At 44.4% G+C, this 26,366-nt stretch overlaps 1 protein-coding gene across 1 annotated transcript in view; it reads left to right on the top strand.

The window, feature by feature from the left end:
- LOC134408625 (receptor-interacting serine/threonine-protein kinase 2-like) overlaps window positions 1–17,435 on the top strand; it is a 29,017-nt gene extending 11,582 nt beyond the window's left edge. Inside the window, exons 4-12 of the mRNA XM_063140975.1 lie at window positions 1,822–1,977; window positions 2,218–2,366; window positions 3,531–3,580; window positions 5,380–5,541; window positions 6,046–6,131; window positions 8,007–8,075; window positions 9,798–9,942; window positions 14,063–14,275; window positions 16,280–17,435. Of these exons, the coding sequence (XP_062997045.1) occupies window positions 1,822–1,977; window positions 2,218–2,366; window positions 3,531–3,580; window positions 5,380–5,541; window positions 6,046–6,131; window positions 8,007–8,075; window positions 9,798–9,942; window positions 14,063–14,275; window positions 16,280–16,578 (1,329 nt within the window). The 3' untranslated portion in view covers window positions 16,579–17,435. The remainder of the gene's footprint in view (window positions 1–1,821; window positions 1,978–2,217; window positions 2,367–3,530; window positions 3,581–5,379; window positions 5,542–6,045; window positions 6,132–8,006; window positions 8,076–9,797; window positions 9,943–14,062; window positions 14,276–16,279) is intronic.
- The last annotated feature ends 8,931 nt before the right edge of the window (window positions 17,436–26,366 follow it).

Raw genomic sequence — 26,366 nt, 5'->3', positions numbered from 1 at the left:
TCTGCTTGTCCACAGTGGGCCATCAGGTACCTCTGGGAAGCTCACAAGCAGAGCATGAAGACAAAGTTCCCAGCATCTCCTACTTGGAGACGAACATTGTCTGCACATGGGGGTCCCAGTTAGCTATCATCACTGATGGATGTTGAACTTCCCATCCTCTATGAATTTGCCTTAGTTTTTGTTTTGCTCTCAAGCCACGTATAATAATAATAATAATAATAATAATAATAATAATAATGATGATGATGATGATGATGATGATGGCAATAGCTACATCCCGTGGTAGGAAACTCCAGCAGTGAGCTACTCAATTTGTGAATTAATACATTGTTTTGCTTGACCTGAATTAATTGCAAATGAAAACAAGATTTGCATTGCCTTGCTTGTGTGGTGTGAGGAGGGCGGAACAACCCAGAGGCGAAGAAATGGGAACAGTTGGGTTAAGTCAACATATATAGCACAGGTGCACAACCTCAGGCCAGGTGCCAAAATCAGGTCCTCTGGGGTTTTCCAGATGACCCTCATCCCCTTTTCCCCTAACACTGATCATTTGGTAGTTTCCAAGCTTTGGGGCAGCTTACTCTCTCTCTCTCTCTCTCCTAAGGATTAGTTATTGTAGGGTGACCAACTGTCAGGATTTCCCCGGATTTGTCCTGGTTTTTGTTCTTTCCATGGTGTCGGGGGATTTTCTATAATTTTCAATAATGTCCTGGAATGACACACCTTCCCCTTTAAGGCTGCCATTAGCATGGCAGGAGGGAGTGACATGCTTTCTTGAGGCACATCATTCCCCCACCCCGAGCTCCAATTGAGGTCTTAAAGGGGAAAGTGGGTCATTCGTGGACATTATAGAAAAGGCCCCAATTGGAGTGGATGGTGGTGGTGCAGAATGAAATCCTTTCCCCTCCTCCACTCCAATCGGGTTCTTTAAGGTGGCGGGGGAATAACGTACTTTCTGCAGGACTCAGAAAGCTGCTTCCCCACACACACACTAGGGCCGGATCTACACTACTGCTTTAAAGCGCTTTATAACAGTTATAAAGCGCTTTAACTGCTTTAAAGCGCTATAAAACTGTTATAAAGCGCTTTAAAGCAATAGTGTAGATCTGGCCTAGGTGTCCTCTTTTTTGGTTTCCCAAATATGGTCACCCTAAGTTATTGGCAGTAAAAGCTTTAAATTAAAATATTCTGGTATTTCGGCCCCACCCCTTTGCCTTTAGCCCCTCCCACTACTGGAATATGGGCTTCAAGAGTGTTGCCAAAATTGATTCAGCCTTCGGTGTAAAAGAGCCCTGATCGTACTGCCGGTGGTTTTGTAGAGCAGATAAAGTTTTATATGGTGTATGTTGTAATTCACATGACCTTAATTTAGACTAAAGCAAGAGAGAAAAATAGAATAGTGGCAGAACTGAGTTTAACTCTGAAATAAGGGCTACATTTACATAACAAGCCAGGCTGCCTGGCCATATCATGACTTACTTTGAATGAAGATGAAGGCCCGTTCATACCTCCCACTAGCTCAAGCAGGTAAACACACCAGAAATTGTTTGCTTTGTGTGACATTCAAACCCAGGATTCTGGTTTGTTGTTCCCAAATAAACCAGGATTCATAATCCAACAAAAATGGTGGTTTGTTGATCTTAACTTGGAAAGGACACAATAATCCATTATCCAAGGTTTGGACATCACACAAAGCAAACCATTCCTGGTTTGTTTACCTACTTACCGTAACAGGAGGAGTAAGCTGGGACTTGCCGACATTCCTGTCTTATCATTATGGATGAACGCAACCAATATATTTGTGGTCTTTTTTTCTTTTAGCATGAACTCTACCCAGAACTGCCTTTTCCTCTATGTGTGAGAATCCTGTCAGATGTGGCAGAAGGTCTAAGTCATCTACACAGCTTGGAGCCACCTGTCCTACACCACAGCCTCAAACCCTCCAATGTCCTGCTAACTCTAGAGTACAGAGCTAAGGTGGGCACTTTTAGCATAATTTACTGTCTCATTTCCTTATAATTTACAGTACAACAGATTTTTAACAAATCACTCAGTTGAAAAAGATATAAGGCACCATTCTTTACATGTTTAGACAGAAAAAGGTAGGACTTCTTTCTGTCTAAACATGCATACAATTATACCTTTAGTTGCACAAGGGGCTTTGTTGACCTGGCTAATGGCATATCCTGTTTTTCAAGCCGTACTTCCTTCTTGCAGATATCAGATTATGGCCTAAAGACCTGGAGAAGGCAGCAGCTAAGGTCTGTCCTGGAGAACTGTAACAACAGAAGTTGCTGGGATTTGCTCTGTCTCTGCCCTGAAATACTTCAGGGAGGGAGCTTCTCGCAAGAAGGCGATGTTTACAGGTGAGCTTTGCCTTTCAAGACGGAATCTCCTCACTTGAGATTTCTAGATGGACCAATGGCATGACGCTAGGAGGCCACCTGCCCCAACCTGGTGCTGAACAAATACTGAAAATCCTTCTCCCAACCCCACCGCCATTCCTGGAAAGGCTCAAACCACTTTTTCTTTTGACTGTGGAAGAGCTTATAGAACTGGAGGACTTGAAAGCTAAGGATAGTCTGGACTAACCCAATACTTGGAGAAGCTACATAAGATCAGCCCTGCTGGATCAGACAAAAGGTCTATCTGATACAGCATCCTGTTTCTCTATAGTGGCCACACATATGCTGATGGAAAACCCACATTGAGCATTGATAGTACCCTTTCACTTGGGTTCCCCAGCGAATGGTACACATGCCTCTGATCTTGGAGGTATTAGAGAGCCATCCTAACAAGTATCCACTGATAGCCTTATCTGTCAAGAATTTGTCTAAGCCCACTTTGAAGATCTGTCCAAGTTGGTTGCCATTACCAGATGTTGTGGTAGTAAATTCCATAGCTAATGCACTGTGTGAAGAAGTCCTTCCTTTACTCTTGTCCTGAATCTCCCACGGTGATCCCACAAAGTATGTGTATTATCAGAGAGGCCTGTCCACTTTCTCTGCACCATGCATCATTTTGTACATTTCTGTCATTTTGTATACTCTTGGTTTACTCTCCTTTTTTTTTCAAAGCCCAAAATATTGTGACTTTTTGGTAGCTAGTGTTTCCAAACCTGCCTAGGGTGTGTGTGTTATTTATTTATTTATTTATTTATTTATTTATTTTATTGCATTTATATCCCGCCTTTTTTCCTCCAAGGAACCCAAGGCGGCATACATAATCCTCCTCCTCTCCATTTTATCCTCATAACAACAACCCTGTGAGGTGGGTTGGGCTGACAGTGTGCGACTGGCCCAAAGTCACCCAGTTGGGTTTCCATGGCTGAGTGGGGACTAGAACCCAGATCTCCCGACTCTCAGTCCAACACTTTAGCCACTAGGCCACATTGGCTCAATGCTGTCAAAGAGGGTGGAAAAAAAGATGGGGTGGGTGGGTTGCATAGCAATTTCTGAGCCTTATGAGCTTGCTTCAGACAGCAGGTATTCCAAAATAACTTGTGTTTTTCTCTTAATATTTGTGCCTAGCTTTGGAATGATGTGTTGGGAAACCCTCAGCAGACAGAAGCCATGGAAAGGTAGGCATTTGCAATTAAGGGCTGTTTTACTATCCTATTCTCTGACTGTCCTTCCTTCTATACAATATGCTTTGATCTTTTTCTCCTGGCTTTCACATGAGGGAACATCTATAAACACGCCACAAATCCTTTAAAAATATGCCATACTATACCATCTTCCTCGTTTAAAAATGTTTACATGAACAGGGATGACCCTGGGACGATCCCGGGATAAACCTTAGGTCTAGCTAACGCCACAGTGGGCCATTTTGATCCCGCTGCTTCTCCTGCACATAGCAGGAGATCGTGGAAACTTACACTTGGCAGACAGATGATGTTGTGAGAGGGACCTGCAAAAAACTGTGAGTGCCCAGTAATGAGCGTGCAATAAAAAGACTCACCTGGGAGAGTGTAGAGCGATTACGAAATTTGAGGAGCTGATCTTAAAAAAAGAAATTTAGAAAAGGGAAAATAAATTAATAAAAGGGTTAACGAGTGAAATATATAGAATACTAGTGGAAAAGGGGGAGACGGAAAGTGTAGTCAAGGTGGTTTGGGAAACTGATTTGAAGGAACAAATAGGGCAACAGAGTTGGGAAGGGATATGGAAACAAAGAGTGTTGAGAAATATGTCTGTGAGGATAAAAGAAAATTATTATAAGATTGTATGGAGGTGGCACCTAACCCTGGTAAGATTAAATAAAATAAATATGATGAATTCAGCAAGGTGCTGGAAAGGTTGTCAAAAGAAAGGAACGTATTTACATATGTGGTGGGAATGCGAATTTGTACAAAAATTATGGAAAATGGTGTTTAATGAGATAAAAGAAATTTTAGAAATTGAGATTGAAGAGACACCTATAATGGCATTGTTATCATTATATGGAGAACTGAATTGTACTAAAGAGACAAAAGAATTGATAATGAATTCGTTAACAGCAGCAAGATTAATGATATCTAGAAACTGGAAGGTTCAAGGGGATTATCATATAGAAGATTGGTATAAAGAAATATGGGATATTGCTATTAATTTTAAATTAACATGTAATATAAAAGTTAGAAGAGGGATGATAAAAACGAATGATTTCGAGGGAATATGGAAACAGTTTCTAGAATTTGTTTTATTAAAGGGGAGAGGGAAAACACCTCCAGAGGAAGCAATGAGATTCTGGAAACATGAATAAGATCCCTTGGGTGGGGGGAGCACTTTTATGTTAAGTATGATCAAATGTTTACTTTATATTATTGTGTATCATGTGGTATTGTATTATTTGTATTGCTGTATTGATTTGTATTGATGTTTAATAATTTTTTTTAAAAAAACACTCACCTGACGGAGCTCAAAAGAGCTCTTTGCATTATGTCTTGTAACTACATCTGCAAGTTATTTTCTGAGATTTGGGGTGGGGTGGGGGCTCCCAAACTTCTGTGGCTGTCCCTTCTCTATGTCTTCTTTCCATGCCTGGTACCAGTCTTCAGCTGGATTAGGCAGCTCCCTGCTATCTGAGTGACCCCCCTCCCCAGAAATAGCGGCACAGCTGTAGCACATGGCCAGATTTGGTTTTCTCCAGGTGTTCCGTAATCCCCGTCTGGGATCTGCATTTACAGACAAGACCTACAGGCTACCAAGAATGGATGGAAAATCAAAGTCTCTACAGTTGCTTCCAGTTTTGTGCTGCCCTCTGGTGTGCTTTCTTTGGATATCAGTGGAAATAGGATTTGCACACAGAAGTTGTTAGATCTGCCAGTACAAACCTACAGGCTGTTGATACAAGGCTTCCTGCACTTCTGTAAAACAATATTTTATTTTCCCGCTGCAGGAAAGAAGACTTTGCTGGAAGCCGTGACGTGCGTCTGCAACGGCGTGCGGCCTGGGATTGAGCCAGAGTTCATACCATACAGCCTGCCGCATCGCAACAAGCTACTGCAGCTCATCCTTCTGTGCTGGCATGAAGAGCCCAGTTATAGGCCAAGAGCCGCAGGTAAACGTTAGCATTTGCACATCTCTGGCAAAATCTTTCATAGAATCATAGAATAGTAGAGTTGGAAGGGGCCTATGAGGCCATCGAGACTAACCCCCTGCTCAATGCAGGAATCCACCTTAAAGCATCCCTGACAGATGGTTGTCCAGCTGCCTCTTGAAGGCCTCTAGTGTGGGAGAGCCCACAACCTCCCTAGGCAATTGGTTCCATTGTCATACTGCTCTAACAGTCAGGAAGATAGAGGCACCATTTCGTGGGCACTCACGTCAGGGCTGGCGTGTAGAGTAGGTGTGGACTGGGCACCTGCCAATGACCCACTGAGAAGATCCCCCTGGAGTTGCTCCTCCTCTTTGTCATTGCAACCTGCTTCTTCATTAGCACCCATGGGGGCAGAAATTTGGACTCTAAATGGAGCTTTGGACTCTAAATGGGTCCCAAAACAAAGATTTGAACTTAGCAATATACTGACACCTACATACAATTCATGCATTTTTCCTTCTACAGAATGCACAGCACTTCTACGGAATATTCTCGGAACATTTGGGAAGGAGATGATGTCTGATGCAATTTACAATTTGATTCATGCAAAGGTGAGTTGTCCCTGTTGGGGTTTAGATCTCCTGTGTCCAGCTTGATTTGCTGTGGTTCATCTGTTTCAAAACTACAATAAAAGCTTAGATGCCAAGTGCCATGATGGTCAGGAGGCTTTGCGGTATGCTTTTGGGGGATTCCACACGTCGTACTGAGAGCGCTTCCGTGCGCCCCCAGTGCGCACCCAAAGCGATCGTGTAGCTTGCCTGTTCGAAGAGACGAGGAAGAGGCGTCCTTGCCGCCGCCACCCACCTACCTCCTCGCCGGCCGGGTCGGAGAGCTCGGCGGAAGAAGGCGGGGTGGAGAGCTCCGCTCTCCACCCCGCCTTCTTCCGCCGAGCTCTCCGACCCGGCCGGCGAGGAGGTAGGTGGGCGGCGGCAAGGACGCCTCTTCTTCGTCTCTTCGAACAGGCAAGCTACACGATCGCTTTTGGTGCGCACTGGGGGCGCATGGAAGCGCCCTCAGTACGACGTGTGGAATCCCCCCTAGTGTGTATGATCCACGCAACTTTTTCCCGCTAATCCTCAAAAAATTAAATAAAGCTTTAAATTCTTTTGTTTGTTTTTTCTCAGATGTAAGGTGCTATTATTTCTATTTTGCAGAACTGGGTTAAGGAGTACTGACTAATCAAAGACTGTACAAGGCATCAGGACTTGATACTAGTCTCTCTTACAACATATTGTCCTGCAACTACTTTGGCATATGTAGAATAAATTCTGTTGAGAATAGTTCTGGAATAAAAGCAATAGGTTTTAAATATATCATCATAATGTAATTCATGTATTTAACCACTGTGAACCTCAACTTATAACTATCTGTGTATCTATAAATATTCTAAATTTGTTCATGTAATTTGAGAGAGAGAGAGAGAGAGAGAGAGAGATTGTATAGAATGTATATATTTATAACCAGCTCCTGGTTCATTTTGGGGCTCAATTCAAAGTGCTGATTTTGACTTGTAAAACCCTTCAAAGGTTAGGACCTCAGTATTTGAAAGATGCTACTTCCCATATGTATACACCTGGGTCCTAAAGTCATCAAAGGGTAGCTGTAAGAGAGAGGGCCAGCTGTGGAATTCATAGGCCTCAGTGCTTTACAGAAGAACGTCAGTGCTATTGAAAAGGATGCCCTTGAGTTTCCCAGTGCACTGTGTTGGATATGACTACCTGGTTGTTCAGTAAGTAGCAGGACCAGCATCTAAGATGACTTAAGATGGAGAGGCAACTGGAGATATTTAGGCACGGAGAAGAAGGTTACCATCTCCTGCTCATTCACTGAGGTCATCTGAGGGTATGCTCCTGGTGGTTCCACATGGACCTGTGGTCCAACTGGAGTCCACCAGGAGAAGAGCCTTCTGTGTAGTGGCCCCCTTCCTAAGGAACTCCCTCTGGAGATCAGGCAGGCACCAACATTGTATTGTTTTCGGTGCCTCCTGAAAACATCGTTGTTTTAAGAAGCTTTCCCGGAACAACTGGCCTTGGTTTAATCTGTACCTGTTCTTTTAAAACGTATTTGTTAATGATGTTTTTATTCTCCTTTTATTCTTCTATCTCAACTGTTTACCGCTCTGACATCCTTGGGTAGGGAGCGGTATAGAAATATTGTAAATAATATTTGATGAAAGTTGTAGTGCAACACATCTGGAGACCACCAGTTTGGGGAAGGATGTTTTAAAGAGTAAACAAGATATGGATAAACTTTGCTGTGCATGTCTCTTGGCAAGGAACCAAGGAAGGAAACTACAGAGCAATAGTTCTCCCAAAAAGAAAAAGAGATCATGAGTCATTTAGTGTTCATAATTTTTAGGATGGCATTTTCCGGGTTGTACCCACACCGCCACGAACACAGTTTCATGCTGTATTTCTCTCTTTCAGGATTGTGCGATAGATGCTGCTAAAGGCCCTGTTTCTCATGTTCTGGAAACAGACATGCATAATTTGGAGGTGAGCACTGGAACATAGAAAGTTGCTGTACGCCAATACAGACCATTGGTCTCTCTAGCTCAGTATTGTCTATACCAGGTGTGCTGTACCTCTGGTTCCCTGTATGTCCCTGCCTCTTTCCTCTGACCATCAGTCGTTCGGTGGTCTCCTGGCTTTCACCAGGTTTTCCCCATTCTAAAAGGTATTTGGGGGTATTTTGGGCCTACCCTTTTTTGCCTTTGGGCACACCCACCACTGGAATGTGGCCTCCAAGAGCTTCTCTGAAATTGAATTTGGTCTTTGGGCTGAACACTCCTGGGCTACACTGACTGGCAATGTCTCCCCAGGATTTCATACAGGAGCCCTTCTCAGCCCTAGCTGGAGATGCCAAGGACTGAGCCTTCAGCATGCAAAGCAGGTGTTCCACCACTGAGCAATGGCCCTTCCCTGATTCACTGGATGTCCCTACATTCAGGAAAAAACATGCAGCCTTACCAGGGTTCTTTTTCTTGGGCCTTTCCACATTCACTACTGTCTCTTTTAGATGGTGTCCATGTGATTTGTAATTGAAAACTTCCCCTCTGAGTAATACTCCATGAAGTTCAATGAAAAAGCACCATCTAGTGGTGGTAATAATCCCACAGTTATTTTAAAAACTGCATTATTTCCATTAGCAAGATTACCGAGGGAAAGCACAGGAGACGCCCTGGAGGTTGACAACATCATGTAAAGGACCCACAAACTTCAGTGGGTGGCCAGTCATGAGAATGCCGTAAATCGCTCATGAGAGAAGCTCCATGTGTTTATGATATTCTCCCAAAGCTCTGAGGGCTGTTCTTAGTTAAGGCAGGTATTACCCCCTACACAACAACACAAGTAACTTATTGGTGTTCATAGCAGGATCCTGCTCATGTATTTTTGTACACCTCTATCATGTCTCCCCTTAATCAACGTTTTTCTAAGCTAAACATTCCCAGCTATTTCCTGATGTCACCGGAGGAATTTCCCACAAAACTGGCCAGTGCTCTTGCTGGTGTACTGATTAACTTCTGGAAACAGGAACTGACTAGGGCTATTGATACAATCACTCCTAGATGTCCTCGGCCGAAATGCAGAATCATAGCAGACCACCTTCCCTTATACATTCCCAGGTGACCTTTAAGTGCCTCTCCCTCTGAGGTCATCACGTGCAGCGTGTGAACAGAGGGGGAGATCTCACTATAACAATATCACGGGATCTTCACCCCTCCGTCCCGCTAGACCCAGTAGGTCTAGCTAAAGCCACTATAACACCAGTTCAAATGTTGAAAATGGTGTTAAGTCCTCAATCCATTGCATTATGAAAGGTGAGCATTTATCCTTCCACGTAATAGTAAAAGTCTTTTAGCTGTCATAAGGGCTCAGAAAATCCATTTGCGCTGGCCATGTGTTAACTTCCAAGAAACCGGTAGGTAGTTTAGGAGGACATGCACAATGAGCAAACATAAGGGACAGCCCATTTTAGGGCCTACTTTGTGGCTGTGAGAAAACTTTATTTCATCACCATTGCATCTGCACAATGTAAAACCACAGAGCTGTTTCACGTGGCTCATAGCCTAAGTGGTAGAGGGCCAGCGGACCAGCAGTTGGGACCATCAGAGATTCATTGTCATCAGTTTGCATTACATTTTGCAGATAAAATGGAAAGTCAGCACATTTATTAATATCTGAAATAATGTTATTGTTCCTGGTTGTTTGCCGCAGGCAATCTGTGCTCAGAACAACAATGGGCCCAGCAAGAAAATTACTCTGAGAGCCCAGAGCTTGTCAAGTGAAGGAGGGCCAGGCAAAGACGGTAACCAGACATTCCTCGCCAGTAAAACCCTTCATGACACGGCCTTTGAAAAAGGTAACATTTTATTAACTCTTAAATCCATTAAAACAGGGATGGGATGAGAAGGAGGGGCGTTTCCCATCATGACCATGGAAGGGGATCAAAGGGTCAAAGTCCCCTTCCTCCCATGCCACAGTCCTGATCTGTTTGGGATGGGAGCTATTTGAAATCAACCACACAAGGGCAAACCGTATGACAGACGCCTCCCCACTCGTTTGGACCCCAGTAACATGTCAGCAGCTTTCATAATGTCATGCGAGCCTGTGTTTAACCTTTTTTGCCCACTTGAAAATGGTAACACTCCCATTTTCTGGTGTGCAAGAGGCCATTCCCTGCCCAGAGAAGAGACCCAATTCTGTTTCGCTTTGGCAATCTGCAGTTAATCGTGCACCTCTTTTAGGAGAGGACAAACGCTGGGCTCCCATTCATTTGTTCTTGCTTCATGGCATTCATGCAGCAAAGGCCACTTGCGGGATTGAATTGACAACTTGGAATCTCCCCTGCTCCCTGGTTCTCTCCTGTGCGTGATCCCAGCTGAGCTAATGGATGGGGTGGCTTCAAGTCTCAAAAATACATCCTTTTTCATCAGTCATATATGTGCCGCCCTTCTTCAATTTCCACTGTTGTACGAACGTAAGAAGAGCCCTGCTGGATCAGACCGAGGGTCCATCTAGTCCAGCACTCTGTTCACACAGTGGCCAACCAGCCATCAGCCAGGGATGAACAAGCAGGACATGGTGCAACAGCACCCTCCCACCCATGTTCCCCAGCAACTGGTGCACACAGGCTTACTGCCTCAGATACTGGAGGTAGCACATAACCCTCAGTAGTTTCAGAGACCTTCTTCTTCTCTTTGGCATGAAGTATCTGTATTGTGTGACATGCTTTACTTCTGTTTCCTGGAAGACTGGAGGGAAATGATTATTTTTAACACTTAAAAGTGCCTAAAACTTATTTTATTTATTTATTTATTATTTATTTCATTTCTATACCGCCCAATAGCCGAAGCTCTCTGGGTGGTTCACAGTTTTAATTTTAAAACTTAAAATTAAGAGAGGTTAAAAGATAAGATATCCTCTGCCTGCAGCCTCACAATCTCAGAGGCATGGTACGAAAGGAAAAAGGAATGTGGAGGGTAGAGGAAAGCAATGACCACATAGGATTGAACAGACCAGATAACTGTGTAAGAGACCATTCAACCCCTACACCCACCCTTGCCCCCACTATGATTAGGCTGTGGCTACTCTCAGTTTAGTAACAAAAGACCTGCAGGGTGGTGTAGTGGTTATAGTGTTGGGCTGGGAAGACACCTGCCATGAAGCTCACTGGACCAGTCACTGACTCTCAGCCAGACCTACCTCATAGGGTTGTTGTGAGGATAAAATGGGCCATGCAATACTCCTTGGGTTATTTGGAATAGGAAGAAAAACAGAATATAAATGTAATATTAAATTATACTATTAATAGTAAATTAATAGTAAAATTGGCAAAGTAAACAGTAAATTGGCAAAAAGTACAGCAGGGGGCATGTCTTTTGCACCCCAACTTTGCTGAAGTGAGATGACTTTCCAAAACCAACTTGAGTCCAGACAACAAGTAATAAAGCCGTCTATCTTACGTAGCTATAATCAAACGGATGGCTGTAATCTGCAACATCCTTCCTCTGGCTGACCAGATATGGAGTGCTGCTCTTAAGTTGGCTCCTCTGTTGTTCTGAGGAAGGAGAAATGTCACGTGAGTGAATCCAGTCAAAGTCTAGGTGTGCAGCCAAAACTTAGGTGTCGCTGGAACCTGGCTGGCTTTGTCCCACGACAATATTTTTCTAACAGGATCCTAACGTGTCAGCAGGATGCAGAACAAGTCTGAACAAACAAGTCTAAAGTTTAAAGGTCATCTTAGAGTTGCTTCCCTTCTGACTTCTCCCCTACTTTGTTTTTAAGAGATGCAGGGAAGTGTCTGGGAATATATGGAAAATGCATCCAGGAAATCTCTCCAAAGCTTGCTCAAAGAGCATCTTCGGAGATTCCAAACAGACATACTGGCCTGCTTCCCTTCATACACCTTAAGGATGTGGGCAGAGAAGGTGCAAAGCAGACCTTATCATAAAATATAAGGATAAATAGTTTTTTTTGGGGGGGGGGGGGTTTAAGGTGTGTGTGTTTTATATTGCTTGACAGATATATTAGCACAGAGAACATAATTTTTTTGTAGGAGCACAGAAACTGGTGTTGAGTGTAGGATATTAGCTTTATTTAAAATGCAGGTTTCTAGTCCTTATTGCTGCAAAATGTATGCATTGGAAGCACCTCCTGAAATCTTGGAAACCAGAGGAGTGGCTGAAAAAGACCTCTGGTTTTCTGGGGACAGAGCCTTGGTGTCCTCTGTAATTCCTTCCCCTTCCGCATGACCCTCTAGCTCAGCAGTTCTCAACCTGTGGGTCGGGACCCCTTTGGGGGTCGAACGACCCTTTCACAAGGGTCGCTTAAGACCATTGGAAAACACATATTTCCGATGGTCTTAGGAAACTGTATTGACTGAACTATGTCATGTATCATCTTTTGTATTATCAAAGCTATTGTTATGTATTATTTTCATTAGCAAACCATCCCATGACAATGGATCGTGTAGAGAAGAACGAAAATAATTTTATGGTTGGGGGTCACCACAACATGAGGAACTGTATTAAAGGGTCGCGGCATTAGGAAGGTTGAGAACCACTGCTCTAAAACATATCACTCAACTCCTTGTTCAGGATAACTCAGGCCTTAGCTAGACCTAAGGTTTATCCCGGGATCATCCCAGTGCTCCCGGGATATCCTGTGTGTCATTTACATGAACAGGGATGACTCCGAGATGATCCCAGTATAAACCTTAGGTCTAGCTAAGGCCAGAGAGGCAGCCGTATCCTTTTCTCCATTCCAGTTTCCCTCCTGTTTCTCCCTCTCAAGAGACAGGCATCATTCCATAAACTGTTCGGGCTCTTTTTTTTTTGTACTCAGTCACTATAGATAACTGTAATACTCTGTGTGGGACTGGCTTTGTGGCAGCTGGTGCAAATGCAGCAACTGGGATACTCAGTGGAGCACCTAGATATACATTTTATACAGATATACACATTACACCTGTATTAAAAGAACCGCACTGGTTGCCTAGTAGCTATCGAGCCGAGGTTTTGTTGCCGGCATTCAAAGCCCTAAACAACTCGAGATCAGGATACTTAGCAAACCATCTTCTATATATACCCAGTCAATACCTGAGATTTCCTGAGGAGGCCTTGCTGTTGATTCCACAAGCATCAGTGTTTCATGAAGTAATGGCACATAAGCAAGCCTTCTCGGTGGTGGCTCCCACCCTCTGGAACACTTTCCCAGAGGCAGAAAATATGGCAAACTTTAGATGCTTCTTGAAGATGTGCCTGTTTACTCAAGCTGTTCCTAATGCACTGCTCTGTTATATTGTAATCCTAGGGGATGCGCCCTGGGTATTTGTAAGGCTCTGAACTCAGATGTGCCTCATACCTCCTGCTCTGCAGCTTAGCAAGACAGGCAATTTGGGGGAGTTGGAGGGGACGGAGGTTGGGGAAGGCTGGGATAACTCATAGCCATGTCCCCAGTCTCCTCCTTTTCCCGCCCCTGGGAATGCCTCCTTTTCCCCATCCCCACACTCCAGTTTTGCAAGTGCAGAGTGGTAGACAGGCGTAGTTCTCTCCGCACCGGCTATGAGGGGGAAGAGGAGAGAGCAGGGAGCAGGGTTTCCTGGCTCCCAGCGTGGTGTCCTGCCTTCAGGCTCAGAGCCAGGAAACCAAACAATGAAATAATTCTACAAACCTTGGGTTGAACCCAAGTCTGAAGATACTTCCCTCATGTGTGTGGATGGGGCCGTTTCAGCTATATAAGGATCCGCCCTCCGAGAATGAGTTTGCTATTCCTATATAGCGGGTCGAAAATCAATTTCGTAACTCCTCTCCACCTTACTAGGTGCACAAACTTAACCCCATATAATGTATTCCACGAATAGGGCTGAGTGAATGCTCTAATATTTTGCAGGAGCTTCAGTTGTTCATGAAACTCATAGGCCCACTGATCCTTTCCTGATTCAGTTTCCTGTATTTTTCTTTTTGTATTCATTTTTGCAGGCCAACCAGCCTGGGGCAGCAAAGGACCAAGTCCTCCTCCACATTCCTTACCCAGCCTTCTTACGCCTGATTTAAGCGTGGGTGGGGAAAGCACCTTGCCATTTTGCGAAGAGGCAGAAGCTTGGGAGCAGCCTCTGGCCCAATTCGGGCAGAGACCCGACCTCGGCCCTCCTTACAGTAGCCTTCAGTACTGGCCTGAAAAGACATTAAGAGGTGAGATTTAAAAACAAAAGATGACGATGATTGGTGATGATTGATGATGGTGGTGATGGTTTTGCAGCCAGGTGGTGTTGAAAGGATAGATAATTCTATTTTGAACCAACCCTTTGAGAAAACTGCTTGCAATGCATTACAAATTTTATCATGGTGCGTGACCGTAGAAAGAAGCTGTGTACTGAAACTGCGTGATGCTTCTGGGAACATGCCCCCAGGCCCAAGTCATATGAGCCAGAAAGTTCCTGGAACAAGAGTGATCCAGGTCACACTAGCCTGCAGTTTTATGATGTCTGGCTGTAGCTGGCAGACAAAGTAAGGCTGCAATCCTATGGATGCCTACTTGGGAGTAAGCCCAATTGAACGGACTGGGACTTCCTTGAGTGAACAGGCATAGGATTGGGCTGCAAAAGGTTCTTAGACGTTGCTATTTCTTACATCCAATATCAATGTCAATATCCATTTCTGTGCTTGCATGGCAGTCAAAACTAGGGATGTGCTCCGCTTCTAATCGGACCGGCGAATTCGAAGCGGAGCGGGGGGCTTCGCCTGCCCTTAAGGCGGAGGCAAAGAGGATTGGGGGGCCGGCGGAGCGTGGCGAAGAGGATCGAGGTGAAGGCGGATCCTTCGCCTCGATCCGGAGCTCCGCCGGAAAGGTAAGTGGGGTTTACCGGGCCCTGCCGCTGTTGCTGTCGCCCATGCGGCGACAGCAGCAGGGCCCGGTACCCCCCCTCCTCTCCCTTACCTGCCTCCGTCCGCGGTCCATCAGCGTCTTCAATTGAGCCCGTGGTTCCAGCAGGAAGTCTGGGCCGCTTGCGGCCCAGACTTCCTGGTGGAACCGCGGGCTCAATTGAAGACGGCGACGGACCACGGACGGAGGCAGGTAAGGCCCCCCCTCCCCCTTACCGGGCTCTGCCACCGTCGCCGCATAGGTGGCAATGGCGGCAGGGCCCGGTAACCCCCCCTATGGGGGGCCGGGAACGGAGCTCCGATCCGGAGCTCCGAGCGGAGCGGAGTGGGCATAGGCGGAGTGGGGCCGGGGCGGAGCGGCCCGATCCGAAAAATGGCGGATCTGGAAGTGAAGCGGAGTGGGGGTCCATGCACACCCCTAGTCAAAACAATGACCCAGCCCTGTCGATAATTGGCTGTTAGTTTTGCTCATTGCTAGGAACCCCAGCATAACCCTCCTGAGTCTTACTAATCAGAATTTGGGGGCAGATGAACCCAGGGCTGAGTCCAGGTTTGAGGAGGGGACTGGGCAAAGTGTCCTCTGATGTAGCCCCTCTTTTATTGGTGGACTTCCGGGGATGTAGTGACAGCACTCCAAGCAGCACTGGGCAGCTGGGTGTAGTTATCCTTTAAGTTCCCACAATGCCTCAGAGCAGGGGTAGATGTTTCGGCCTCTAGGTATTTTAGCCTACAACTCCCATAATTCCTCACCATTGGCTATGCTGGCTAGAGCTGATGGGAGTTATAGGCCCAAATATGGAGGGCCACAAGTTGCCCACCCCCTGCTCCAGAGTGACGGTAGCCTATTGTAATCTTAACCAAGCATATGTACTTGTAAAGTAAGCTCAATGGGGCTTCTTCCTTAGTAAGTTGCTGTTATTTAAATCGCTCCATCACTGTGCGTGGTGTTGTAGCTCGTCAAAGAGGACAAGTCCTTGCCCCAAGGAGCTTACAGTGTAAAGCAGCCTTTCCAAGCCTGGTGTCCTCCAGATGTGTTGGACTACAACTCCCAGAATCCACAGCCAGCATGAGGCACAGAGTGCCCCTGAGTTATGAGCTGCTTAAAAAACAAACCTGGGTTGTTGTGATGTGTGAACCCGACCACAGGCTATGAAGTGGCAGTGGTTGGGGGAGGGGAGTGACATATAAATTGCTCCTTGTGGTCAGGTATGTAGGACATCTCCCTCAAAGGATGGGGTAGGGCGGTTATTGGGAGTAGGAAAGAACCCAATAAAGGCTTGCTGATTTCTTCTTATTTTCCCCATTGTCTGCCAGAACCTTGCTGCAAAGGAAGGAGCTGCTCCATCCTAGCCTGCGGCCGAGAAACCATCTTGAGCTGTATGACAGAAGGCTGCTTGAACCGCCTCTTGGACGTCCTGCGCTCCCAGCAGCTCTTGTCCAGGACAGACTATGAAAAGATCACCTCGTTCCCCACCTTGACTGGCCGGGCCCGGGCTTTGCTCGACACCTGCCTTTGCCTTGGGGAGAAGGCTGCCCAAACGGTGGTGTCTGTATTATCTGCCAGCAAATGCAGACCTTTGCTCCGAAGCATCCGGGCAAATTCAGTAAATTAAATCCGTTACCACGCAGGGTTTTTTTTTTTAATTTTTAAAAAATCTCTCTCTCCAAAAGAAAAACGTATGTCTCTGTGAATTGGTAATTGGCAATGGCAATGGGTTCATTGCGCCTTCATTACCCGCTGTTGTGGATGAAGCTCTCGTGCTACTTCTGCTCAGAGACTTTTATCCTCTTAAAGGAGAAACGTGAGTTGGATTAAGAAATCGCGTGCCTGCAGTAATAACATCCACGTCCTTTTAATACCGATGGTCGCCCGGTTGGACATTTGAGAAGTTGGAATTGTGTTGCAGCTGGTCAAGTTTCTTCTCTTCGCCTCCTTGTTGAAGAGAGCCGGCAGCGGGCTCTTGTTTTCAGACTGCACGGCAGGGGACGGCGGAGGCTTGGCAAATAAAAAGGAAGGGGCATTTGAGGGCAGCGCTGCCCAAGGGAAACAGGGAGAAAAGGCTGCTGAGGTGAGCAGAACACAAGGCCGACATGACTAAGACATTGCAGCAAAGCACCTTCTTCCAGAGGAAACTTTGTTAATGGCTGAGTTTCAGGAAGGCTTTCAAGCAAACAGCGAGGTATTGGCTCAGCCCTCTCGAGCAAATGATTCTTTTGCAATGTACGCCTGAAATCTAGGCAGGTTCTGAAAACAATGCCGTTGGATGCGCCTAGGTGAAGAATGTTGGCATTCTGCAGCCAACTGTGTCCACTGAAATTGGTGGCAGTTAGTGACTTGGCCATGTGCAGTGGCCGAAAAAAATGATGGGAAGACCCAGGTCAACTTGACACTAAAGCCATGTGTGTTTGGCTCTGAGAGATCTCTTGGGAACCCTACATAAGCTGCACTGAGCTCTCTGGAGGCAGAGGAAGGGGGTATAAATACTGTATATGGATTATTTTTTAAATGATGTGAATATATATATATATATTTGTACACTATATTATATAGTGTACAAATATATTATATATATATATATATATATTATATATATATAATATATATTTGTACACTATATATATAGTGTACAAAATTGTTTTTTTTAAAAAAAAAAAAAAAAAACACCAACACACATAATTAAAAAAAAAGGTTGGATCATCCAGACTGTTAGTAGCAGTTTGGTCCATTGAAAACAATGGGACACATTAGCCAAGAACAAAGTGCAACTCATTTACAGTGCAATCCTGTGCATATTTACTCAGATGTAAGCCCCGTTGAGTTCAATGGGGCTTATTTCCAAGTAAGGTCGCATAGGATTGCAGTGTTTTCCAGTTCCAAATGGTAATAACTAAGTAATGTGTAATTGAGACCAGTCATCGAACCCTTAGGAAAAAAATAAACTTAGGCTGCAATCCTATGTACACTTACCTGGGAATAAGTCTCATTGAACCCAATGGGGCTAACTTCTGAGTAGACATGTATAGGATTGCACTGCATCCTATGTGGCACTGAGTGTGCTCAGTTCTCAGTGGACAGTTGCGGATTTGCTTGGTTTTCACTACCTTACTGCTTTTGCCCTAAGGATTTTTTATTATTATTTTTTTTTAGTAGTTCTGCAAACCTTGGAACCCCTCACACATGCTGGCACCTCTTTCTAGTGGCCCCATTTCAGCCATATCACTGACAGCTATCAGTTCACTGTTAAGGTGTGGTCATCTGTTGGCAAAAGCAAAAAATGCCCTCTGCAACCATTTGCAGGAGGACCTAAAGAATCTAGAAATAGTTTCTGGAAATGCTCTCTGTAGACCTATATTGTGCTAAGATAATGCAGCATTAAACTTGTACATTTAAGGGAAATTCAAAGAAATTCCGATTGAGTGTCAAAACCTGGTAAGCAGCCCTGCCAGAACTTTTTTGAGCAGGTGGTGACAGACAGTGAGCTCCCCATCTTAAGTGCAAAGCAGTATATGCACCAGTTGCTGGGGAACATGGGTGCTGTTGCACCATGTCCTGCTTTGTTGGTCCCTGGCCGACAGCTGGTTGGCCACTGTGTGAACAGAGTGCTGGACTAGATGGACCATCAGTCTGATCCAGCCGCAGGGTACTTCTTAACAACTTGTGCATTATACTGGTGTATGCAGCCCACCTCAGGGATGTGGCATAATATCCTACCCCATACGCTTTTTAATGATAGCTACAGTAAATACAGCGCCAGCAATAACATGGTAGAAGCAATGAGGAAAGGAACCTCCCTTTCACTTTTTAAAAATTGTAATCCATTTTGTAAATGATAAAGAAAATAGCACTTAGAGTACAATTAAGTGAATAACATTGTCATAAGGGGGTTAATGTTGACTTAGTACAGCAACATTTGTAAAGATTTTTTTTTTAGAATGAAAGTTACATTTACCCAAACAAAACAAGCATTTGTATCTCTTTAAAAAGTTGTTTGAGAGGTCAAAAACCATTTGTTCCTTTACATATATGTACAGGCACGGGAACCAAATTTCTGTAAATTGATCACAGGGTACGCTGTTCATGTTAGTTGCAGCATAGCCTCATTATGTAAGATATGTGTTTAGGAGTCATTAAAAGTGGAAAGAAGTGCTAACCCTGGGTCTGGTTGTGTTTTTTCCTGCATCACATCAGAATTACAATGAAGTCTTCTACAAAGGGACAATTGCACCACATATATGAAACAAAGACCCTCACTCTTTACGAGTTTCTCTACATGAAGCAAAAATCCCACAACTTTACTGGGCTTCCTTCTTCCGGAGTCTTTCAGAGTTTATGATGGGTTCCTTTAAATGATGAATATGTGATTTGGAATTGAAAACTTCCTTTCTTGGCAATACTCTATATGTTCAATGAAACAGCGGCATCTAGTGGCTTTATTATAGAGCTACGCCAGAATTACACATTGCTGATAAGCTGTGTTAATTTTTATTTCGGCTTATCTCCGATCTTTTTGAAAGCAGGATAAAGGGCAGGGCGGAGAAAGACTTTATGGAGGTTGATGACATTGTGTGAAGTACCCATAAATTTCCATGAGTGACCGAACATGAGCGTGCAAGAAATCGATCATGTAGAAAAGCTCTACATCTCCTCCTCCCGACACCTGGATGACAGCTATTATTTATACCTTGCCACTCCCAGTTTGTGGAATGGCTTGCCAGGAGAGATTCGTCAACTTAATAGTCTTCCGGAATTTAAGAAAGCCATAAAGACTGATCTCTTCCGGCAGGCCTAGCCGCTTGAATTTTAAATTTGCCTTTTAATGATGTGCTGCTTTTAGTGATATACTGGTTTTAAATGTTTTAATTAGTTGTATGATGTTTGCATTTGTGTTGTGCCCTGCCTTGATCCAGAGGGGGAGGCGGGTAAGAAATATTGTTGTTGTTGTTGTTGTTATCATCAGGGGTTGGCAATTTGTGATGTTTGCAGCATTTTGTGCAATCTACCAAGCCTCAGGGATCTCCAGCCTCCTTTCCCCACTGCTGTTTGGGTGATGCTGTTAGCAACACAACAGTCCCAATCGAGTTCACGGGGTGGGAAAAGAGAGTCCAGCCTCCCTACTCCAGCAATCCTGATGCAGCTGGGATTTCTGTTTTGGAAACCGTGATCCTGCTCAGGGTTGCTGTAGGGTGAGAAAGGCTTTAACTTCCTCCCTACGCCCAGCAATCTTGCTCCTGGTGAGATTGCTGTTTCCCTGCTATTCAGTTAGCAGAGAATTTAAACCTGCATGCTGAGATGGGGATGGGTGCAGCCCCCACCCCCAGGAACCACGCACAGCCCTCAAGGCTCTGACCCACTTGTATAGGGTGAAGTTTTATCGGGATGGGGTGCCATCAGTGCAGAGGTTTTTAGGTTTTCTGAAGCATTCCAAGAGGCAGTTCCAGAGAGCGATGTGCGCGTTTGCACTGAAGCGCTTGCCCGAACCAGACCAGCAGAAAGAAAAAGCAGACCTGTGTGTTGGATTCACCAGTTCTGTTGAAATGTACAGGTCAGTCCTGCCCTTTTGCACCTTTTTATTTTTTCCGGCTGGGGCTCTTCTGTGTTTAACCACCACTTGTGACACTGAAATTTTGTAAGTGAAGCTTTTCACATTTTTTGGAGTCCACATCAGGGGGAAAAGGTCAATACAGCAGAGGATCTCTGCTCGGTGGGGTGGGGGTGGGGGGTGGGAAACTTAGCAATCCAACTTGCAGGCAGGGGAGCCCCATATACACATCAGGGCACCCATGCCTAGATGATACCACTGGTTCAATGCCGTGTGGCAGAGTGGGTGCATAAAGCTTTCCTCTTGCTCAACAGCTTGCCTCAGTTTAATTTTTTATGCTTGTCAATTCCCACAGGGCAGCTAAGCGTCCTCCTGCTAGTGCCAGAACTTGAACCTACATGCTTCGGTTCCAACGGATGCAGGAAAACAACACCTGGCCCACCTTTTTCATGTGTTGAGCAAGAGTAAAAGACAGGGATGGTATAAGCGTTAAGGAATTTTGCTTCCCATTAAGCAAGGGAAGGAGAGGCAGGAACAGCCCTAGCTTACCTGTCAGCAACCAGAGCCCCCACCCCCAAACCCCAAGGGCAGACCTAGGCTGAGGATTGGAGTAAATCATGTTACCCCTTGTTAGGAAATTGACTTAGCAGAGATTAAGCAGCAGCACAGCAGCTTCAGCGTTTGACTCTCTTGCTTGGTTTCTAAGTGCCTTCCCTCAGGAAGAAATATACTCATCAAATATACATTCATCAATTAACATATTAATCAAGAAGCTACCTCTCTTGTCCTTGACATTTTACAGTCTAGTACTGATTTTTGTCTGTCTCTTCTGCCAAGACTCTTGTTCATGCATTGGTTATTTCTCGGTTGGACTACTGCAACCTTCTTCTCTCTGGCCTTCTCACATCAGTCCGTTGGTTTCTGTTCACCACTCTGCCGCAAAGATCATCTTCTTGGCTCGCCGCTCTGACCATGTCACTCCACTTCTGAAATCTCTTCATTGGCTTCCAATTCACTTCAGAATCTAATATAAACTTCTCCTGTTGACCTACAAAGCTTTTCGCTGTCTAGCTCCTTCCTATCTTTCCTCTCTCATCTCACACTATTGCCCCGCTCGTGCTCTTCGCTCCTCTGATGCCATGCTTCTCGCCTGCCCAAGGGTCTCCACTTCCCTTGCTCGGCTTCGTCCATTTTCTTCGGCTGCCCCTTACGCCTGGAACGCTCTTCCAGAACATTTGCGAACTACAAGTTCAATCGCAGCTTTTAAAGCTCAGCTAAAAACGTTTCTTTTTCCTAAAGCTTTTAAAACTTGATTTTGTTCTGACTTTTATACTGCCTGTTTGGTGCATTCTCTTCCCCTCATTGTTTTATTATGATTTTATTATAATGTAAGCTTATGTGGCAGGGTCTTGCTATTTATTATTTTACTCTGTACAGCACCATGTACATTGATGGTGCTATATAAATAAATAAATAATAATAATAATAATAATAATAATAATAATAATAATAATAATAATAGAAAAACAACGTTTCAGAGACTGTGCTAAAGTCTAGTTTTTCTTCCAGAGCTTAACCCTCTGTGGATAAATTTTCCAGCTCTGACACCCCTATCTTCCATTAAATGAGGAGGACACCCACCCACTCACCCCACTCACATGCTGTAGTGTTTTATTGACTGTTCTGTCTTTTTAAAGCTGTTTTTAACCTTTTTAGGGATATTGTTTCATTGATTGTTTTATCGTGTTTAAACTGTCTTTAACTTTGTACGCTGCCTAGGGTATTTTGTATATAGGCAGGATAAAAAATTGAATAAATCATGATCATCATCTTGGGAAGCAGAAATATTATCATTTATGATAAAATGGTCCCAAAATGGTTGGTTTTATAAAACTATACCTTGTATCAGCTCAGAGGGTCTGATAAGATCAACGAAGGGGATGAGCACAGCTCTGGGAGAAGGGTCCCTGGGAGAAGGGTCATGGTTGCATCCTCAGGCCGGTCTGGCCAGCCTTCCAAGGGCTTAGGTGGGGCTCTTGCTCCCTGCCTCCAACAGGGAGCAGCAACGGAGCAGGAGAATAATCCCACATTGCCTGAGGGAGGATTGGGTCCCAAAGGCTGCTGGGCAGGCAGCTTGACTTAAAGCTTCATCCCACGTACCTGCTTCCCTCAGATTATCCCCGTGGCGCTAAACTTTCGCGGTTGTTGTTGTTTTTGCTACCGGGCGACAGCGAACCTTTGCATACCAGGAAGTGAGTTTAAGGGGGCAAATCTAAAAAATCATTAAAAATCAACGGATGACCCACTTCAATTGAAATTTGGTATGCTTAAAGCTCTCCCTAATATCTATTACTGTGCCAATTTTGGTGTCTTTATCTTTAAAGCTTACGCAGATGTAAGCATTTCTTTAAAATCCTGCTCCTGCACCCCACATACGCTCAAAAAGTCGGGGCTAAATACGGCGAATCTTTTTTGCACAATTGTTTTATTGTGCAAAGGGATTCACCATATTTAGCCCCTACTTTTAAAGCTTTTTTGCAAAATTAAGGCAGGATGCATGGGAGTACTTCACAATCAAAGCAGATTATAAGGTGGAAAACTTCTGCGTCCTTCGCATGCAATTCGCAGTGATTGCACAGTATAACACTGGTGTGATAAAGCTCTTAGCAGAACCATCTCCCAACAGTCCTTCACTCACCTCCACAACCTCAGCCATATTCCCTCAGTATGCACCCAGGAATTGAAAAAGTGACAACTTTGTTATTTTATTTGTATTTTAACATTGTTTTCCCCCCTTCAAATTTGGCGGTTCACTTAACTTGCTTTATTTGCCTGTATGGACGAGCCGCCCCTCATGGGAGGTTTCTAACACTAATTGCGAAACTGCCTTCAAGTTGGCTTGGAGCTTCCTTGTACTTAGGGTGACCATATGAAAAGGAGGACTGGGCTCCTGGATCTTTAACAGTTGCATAGAAAAGGGAATTTCAGCAGGTGTCGTTTGTATGCTTGCAGCACCTGGTGAAATCCCCTCTTCATCACAACAGTTAAAGCTGCAAGAGCTATACTAGAATGATCAGATTTAAAAGAGGGCAGGGCACCTGCAGCTTTAACTGGTGTGATGAAGAGGAAATTTCACCAGGTTCTCCATATATACAAATGACACCTGCTGAAATTCCCTTTTCTACACAACTGTTAGATACAGAAGCCCTGTCCTCCTTTTTGTATGGTCGCCCTATAGAACTAAGGCCTTAGCTAGACCTAAGATTTATCCCGGGATCGTCCTGGGGTCATCCCTGTTCATGTAAATGATACACAGGGATCCCGGGAGCAGGCAGGGACGACCCCAGGACGATCCTGGGATAAACCTTAGGTCTAGCTAAGGCTTAAGTTTACAGAATTACTTCACACGATTTGAAGCATGCAAGCAATGCCTGCTTTGGTCCATATAGTCATGTTGCACATCCTTTCTACATTTCCAAAAAAGGGGAAATGTAACTGTAAAAGTGAATGTCTGATAACACTGCAATGGTTGTATTTGTTCTTAGAGCCAGTCTGCATATCTTCCTTGAGCCTCCATCTGTGGTTGCTGACCCATCAGCCCAGGAACGTTTTAAACTTTAAACTGGTTTAAGGCACATTTCCACTAGGTTGCAGCAGATGGAGAAGTGGGAAGAAGCAGGGCCACCCCACTGGCTCTCCAAAGAGACCAGTTTCTTTTGGCTCCTTATTGCCCTGAACTGTTACGTTAAACCTAATCCTTAGAACCTTATAGCTTTAAGAACTGGTCCCTTCTTTTTTCCTCCTCCCTCCCCATCGCCTTTTCCTCTTGTGCCATCTGTCTTTTAGATGCACTGGATTTATTTATTTTCTATTGACAGAGATGTTTCGACCTGGAGGAGCTATACTAGAGTGACCAGATTTAAAAGAGGGCAGGGCACCTGCAGCTTTAACTGTTGTGATGAAGAGGGAATTTCACCAGGTTCTCCATATATACAAATGACACCTGCTGAAATTTCCTTTTCAATACAACTGTTAAAGATCCAGGAGCCCTGTCTTCCTTTTCATATGGTCACCCTATTGCACTGGAACATGGGATGTTGTGAATGTATGATCAGAGGCGCATGAGTTTCCCTGCTTGAATCCACACAAAAAGCACCCAGAATTGTAGGAAGGGATGGTTTTCTAGATGCAGGAAAAGAAATCTCCCTCCCCACACTCCCAATCTAGACTGGACCCCCACCACATGGCTGCTTTTTCTTCACAACGAAGAGCTAAGAGTATTTTAAAATGGCGTGCTTGATGGAAGATGTAACTTTGGTCCTTGGAGCTTTTATACATGAGCAGTTTGTTGCCGCTCTCAGAAGTTTGTGAGTCCTTTAAATGTAGAGTTGCCATATGTCCTGGAAAACTGGGAATGTCCCGATTTCCAGGAGATTCTGAAATGTCCCAACCGGCTGGGCAAGAATCCCGGATTCCTGGTCCAGCTGGCCGGAGAAATTCTGACCTCCAAAATGGTACTGGTAGATGAAGGGAATTGGCACCAGTAGGAAGGCGGAAGAAAGAGAGACGAGCTGGTAACTGGTATTTCTAATCTTGTTGCCAGATTTTCTTGTATAATTAATTAAATTTCCACAGTTTACTTCATGTTATGGTCTTAACAGCTAATGAAGCAGTTTAAAAGAAGGACTAGAATGTATTACATGTTTGAAAAAGAGTAGTTTGATTTTCAATTTGTTGTGTATTACTTGTTTCTTAAATATACTACATGTAGTTTTTAGATAAATGACAGTAGATAACTAGTTTTTATCAAGTTTTTTAAGTTAAGAATCTGCTCAGTAGGAGCCAAGATTGATAGATATGCATAATATTGTAGCTACTAGAACAAAAAATTATAATATCACAGATATCCAAATTTCAATTATATTTTTATGGGTGTTGTTCTTGTTCTTTATCTTTGATATTAAAAAATGGTTTTGTAATCTATTTGTTTTAGCTCCTGAGGAAGGATTCCTCTGAATCCGAAACGTTGAGCATTTTCACATCATTACAAAAATAAAAAGTTCATTGTTTATCTATACACAGCACCAGAGCTTGCCTCTCTTTCTTCCACCTCCAAAATGGTGCCTTGAGCCTGTTCAGCGAAGTGGCAGCAGCAGAGAAAAAGACGCATCAACCCAGCGCTTTTTCCAGAGCATCACCGCACCTCCACAACCTCATCTGAGTCACTCACCAAGACTCACCTTACTGCGCTCAGTTTTTACCAAAACCGTAGCCCCCCCCCCCAAAAAAAATTATTGTCCTGGTTTTGTGGATTCAGAATATGGAAACTCTATTTAAATGACACTGTCAACCTTCATGACATCTCCTTTGCTCACTTTTTTTAAAAAAATAGATAAAATGCAGTATTTTAAATAAACACAGCATTCATTCCATCATTAGATGGTGCTGTTTTATTGAACTTTAATGGAGCGGCTGACCATTGCCACCAGGGAATCCGGGAGCCCTCCAGAGAAGCAAGCCTAGGGTGACCAACTGTCAGGATTTCCCCGGATTTGTCCTGGTTTTTGTTCTTCCCATGGTGTCAGGGGCGATTTTCTATAATTTTCAATAATGTCCTGGAATGACACACCTTCCTCTTTAAGGCTGCCATTAGCATGGCAGGAGGGAGTGACATGCTTTCTTGAGGCACATCATTCCTCCACCCCGAGCTCCAATTGAGGTCTTAAAGGGGAAAGTGGGTCATTCGTGGACATTATAGAAAAGGCCCCAATTGGAGTGGATGGTGGGGGTGCAGAATGAAATCCTTTCCCCTCCTCCACTCCAATCGGGTTCTTTAAGGTGGCGGGGGAATAAAGTACTTT

Source organism: Elgaria multicarinata, chromosome 14 (assembly GCF_023053635.1).
Source record: "Elgaria multicarinata webbii isolate HBS135686 ecotype San Diego chromosome 14, rElgMul1.1.pri, whole genome shotgun sequence".
NCBI lineage: Eukaryota > Metazoa > Chordata > Lepidosauria > Squamata > Anguidae > Elgaria > Elgaria multicarinata.
Note: the sequence above shows the minus strand (reverse complement) of the source record. Positions and strands in the feature narration are given on the sequence as shown.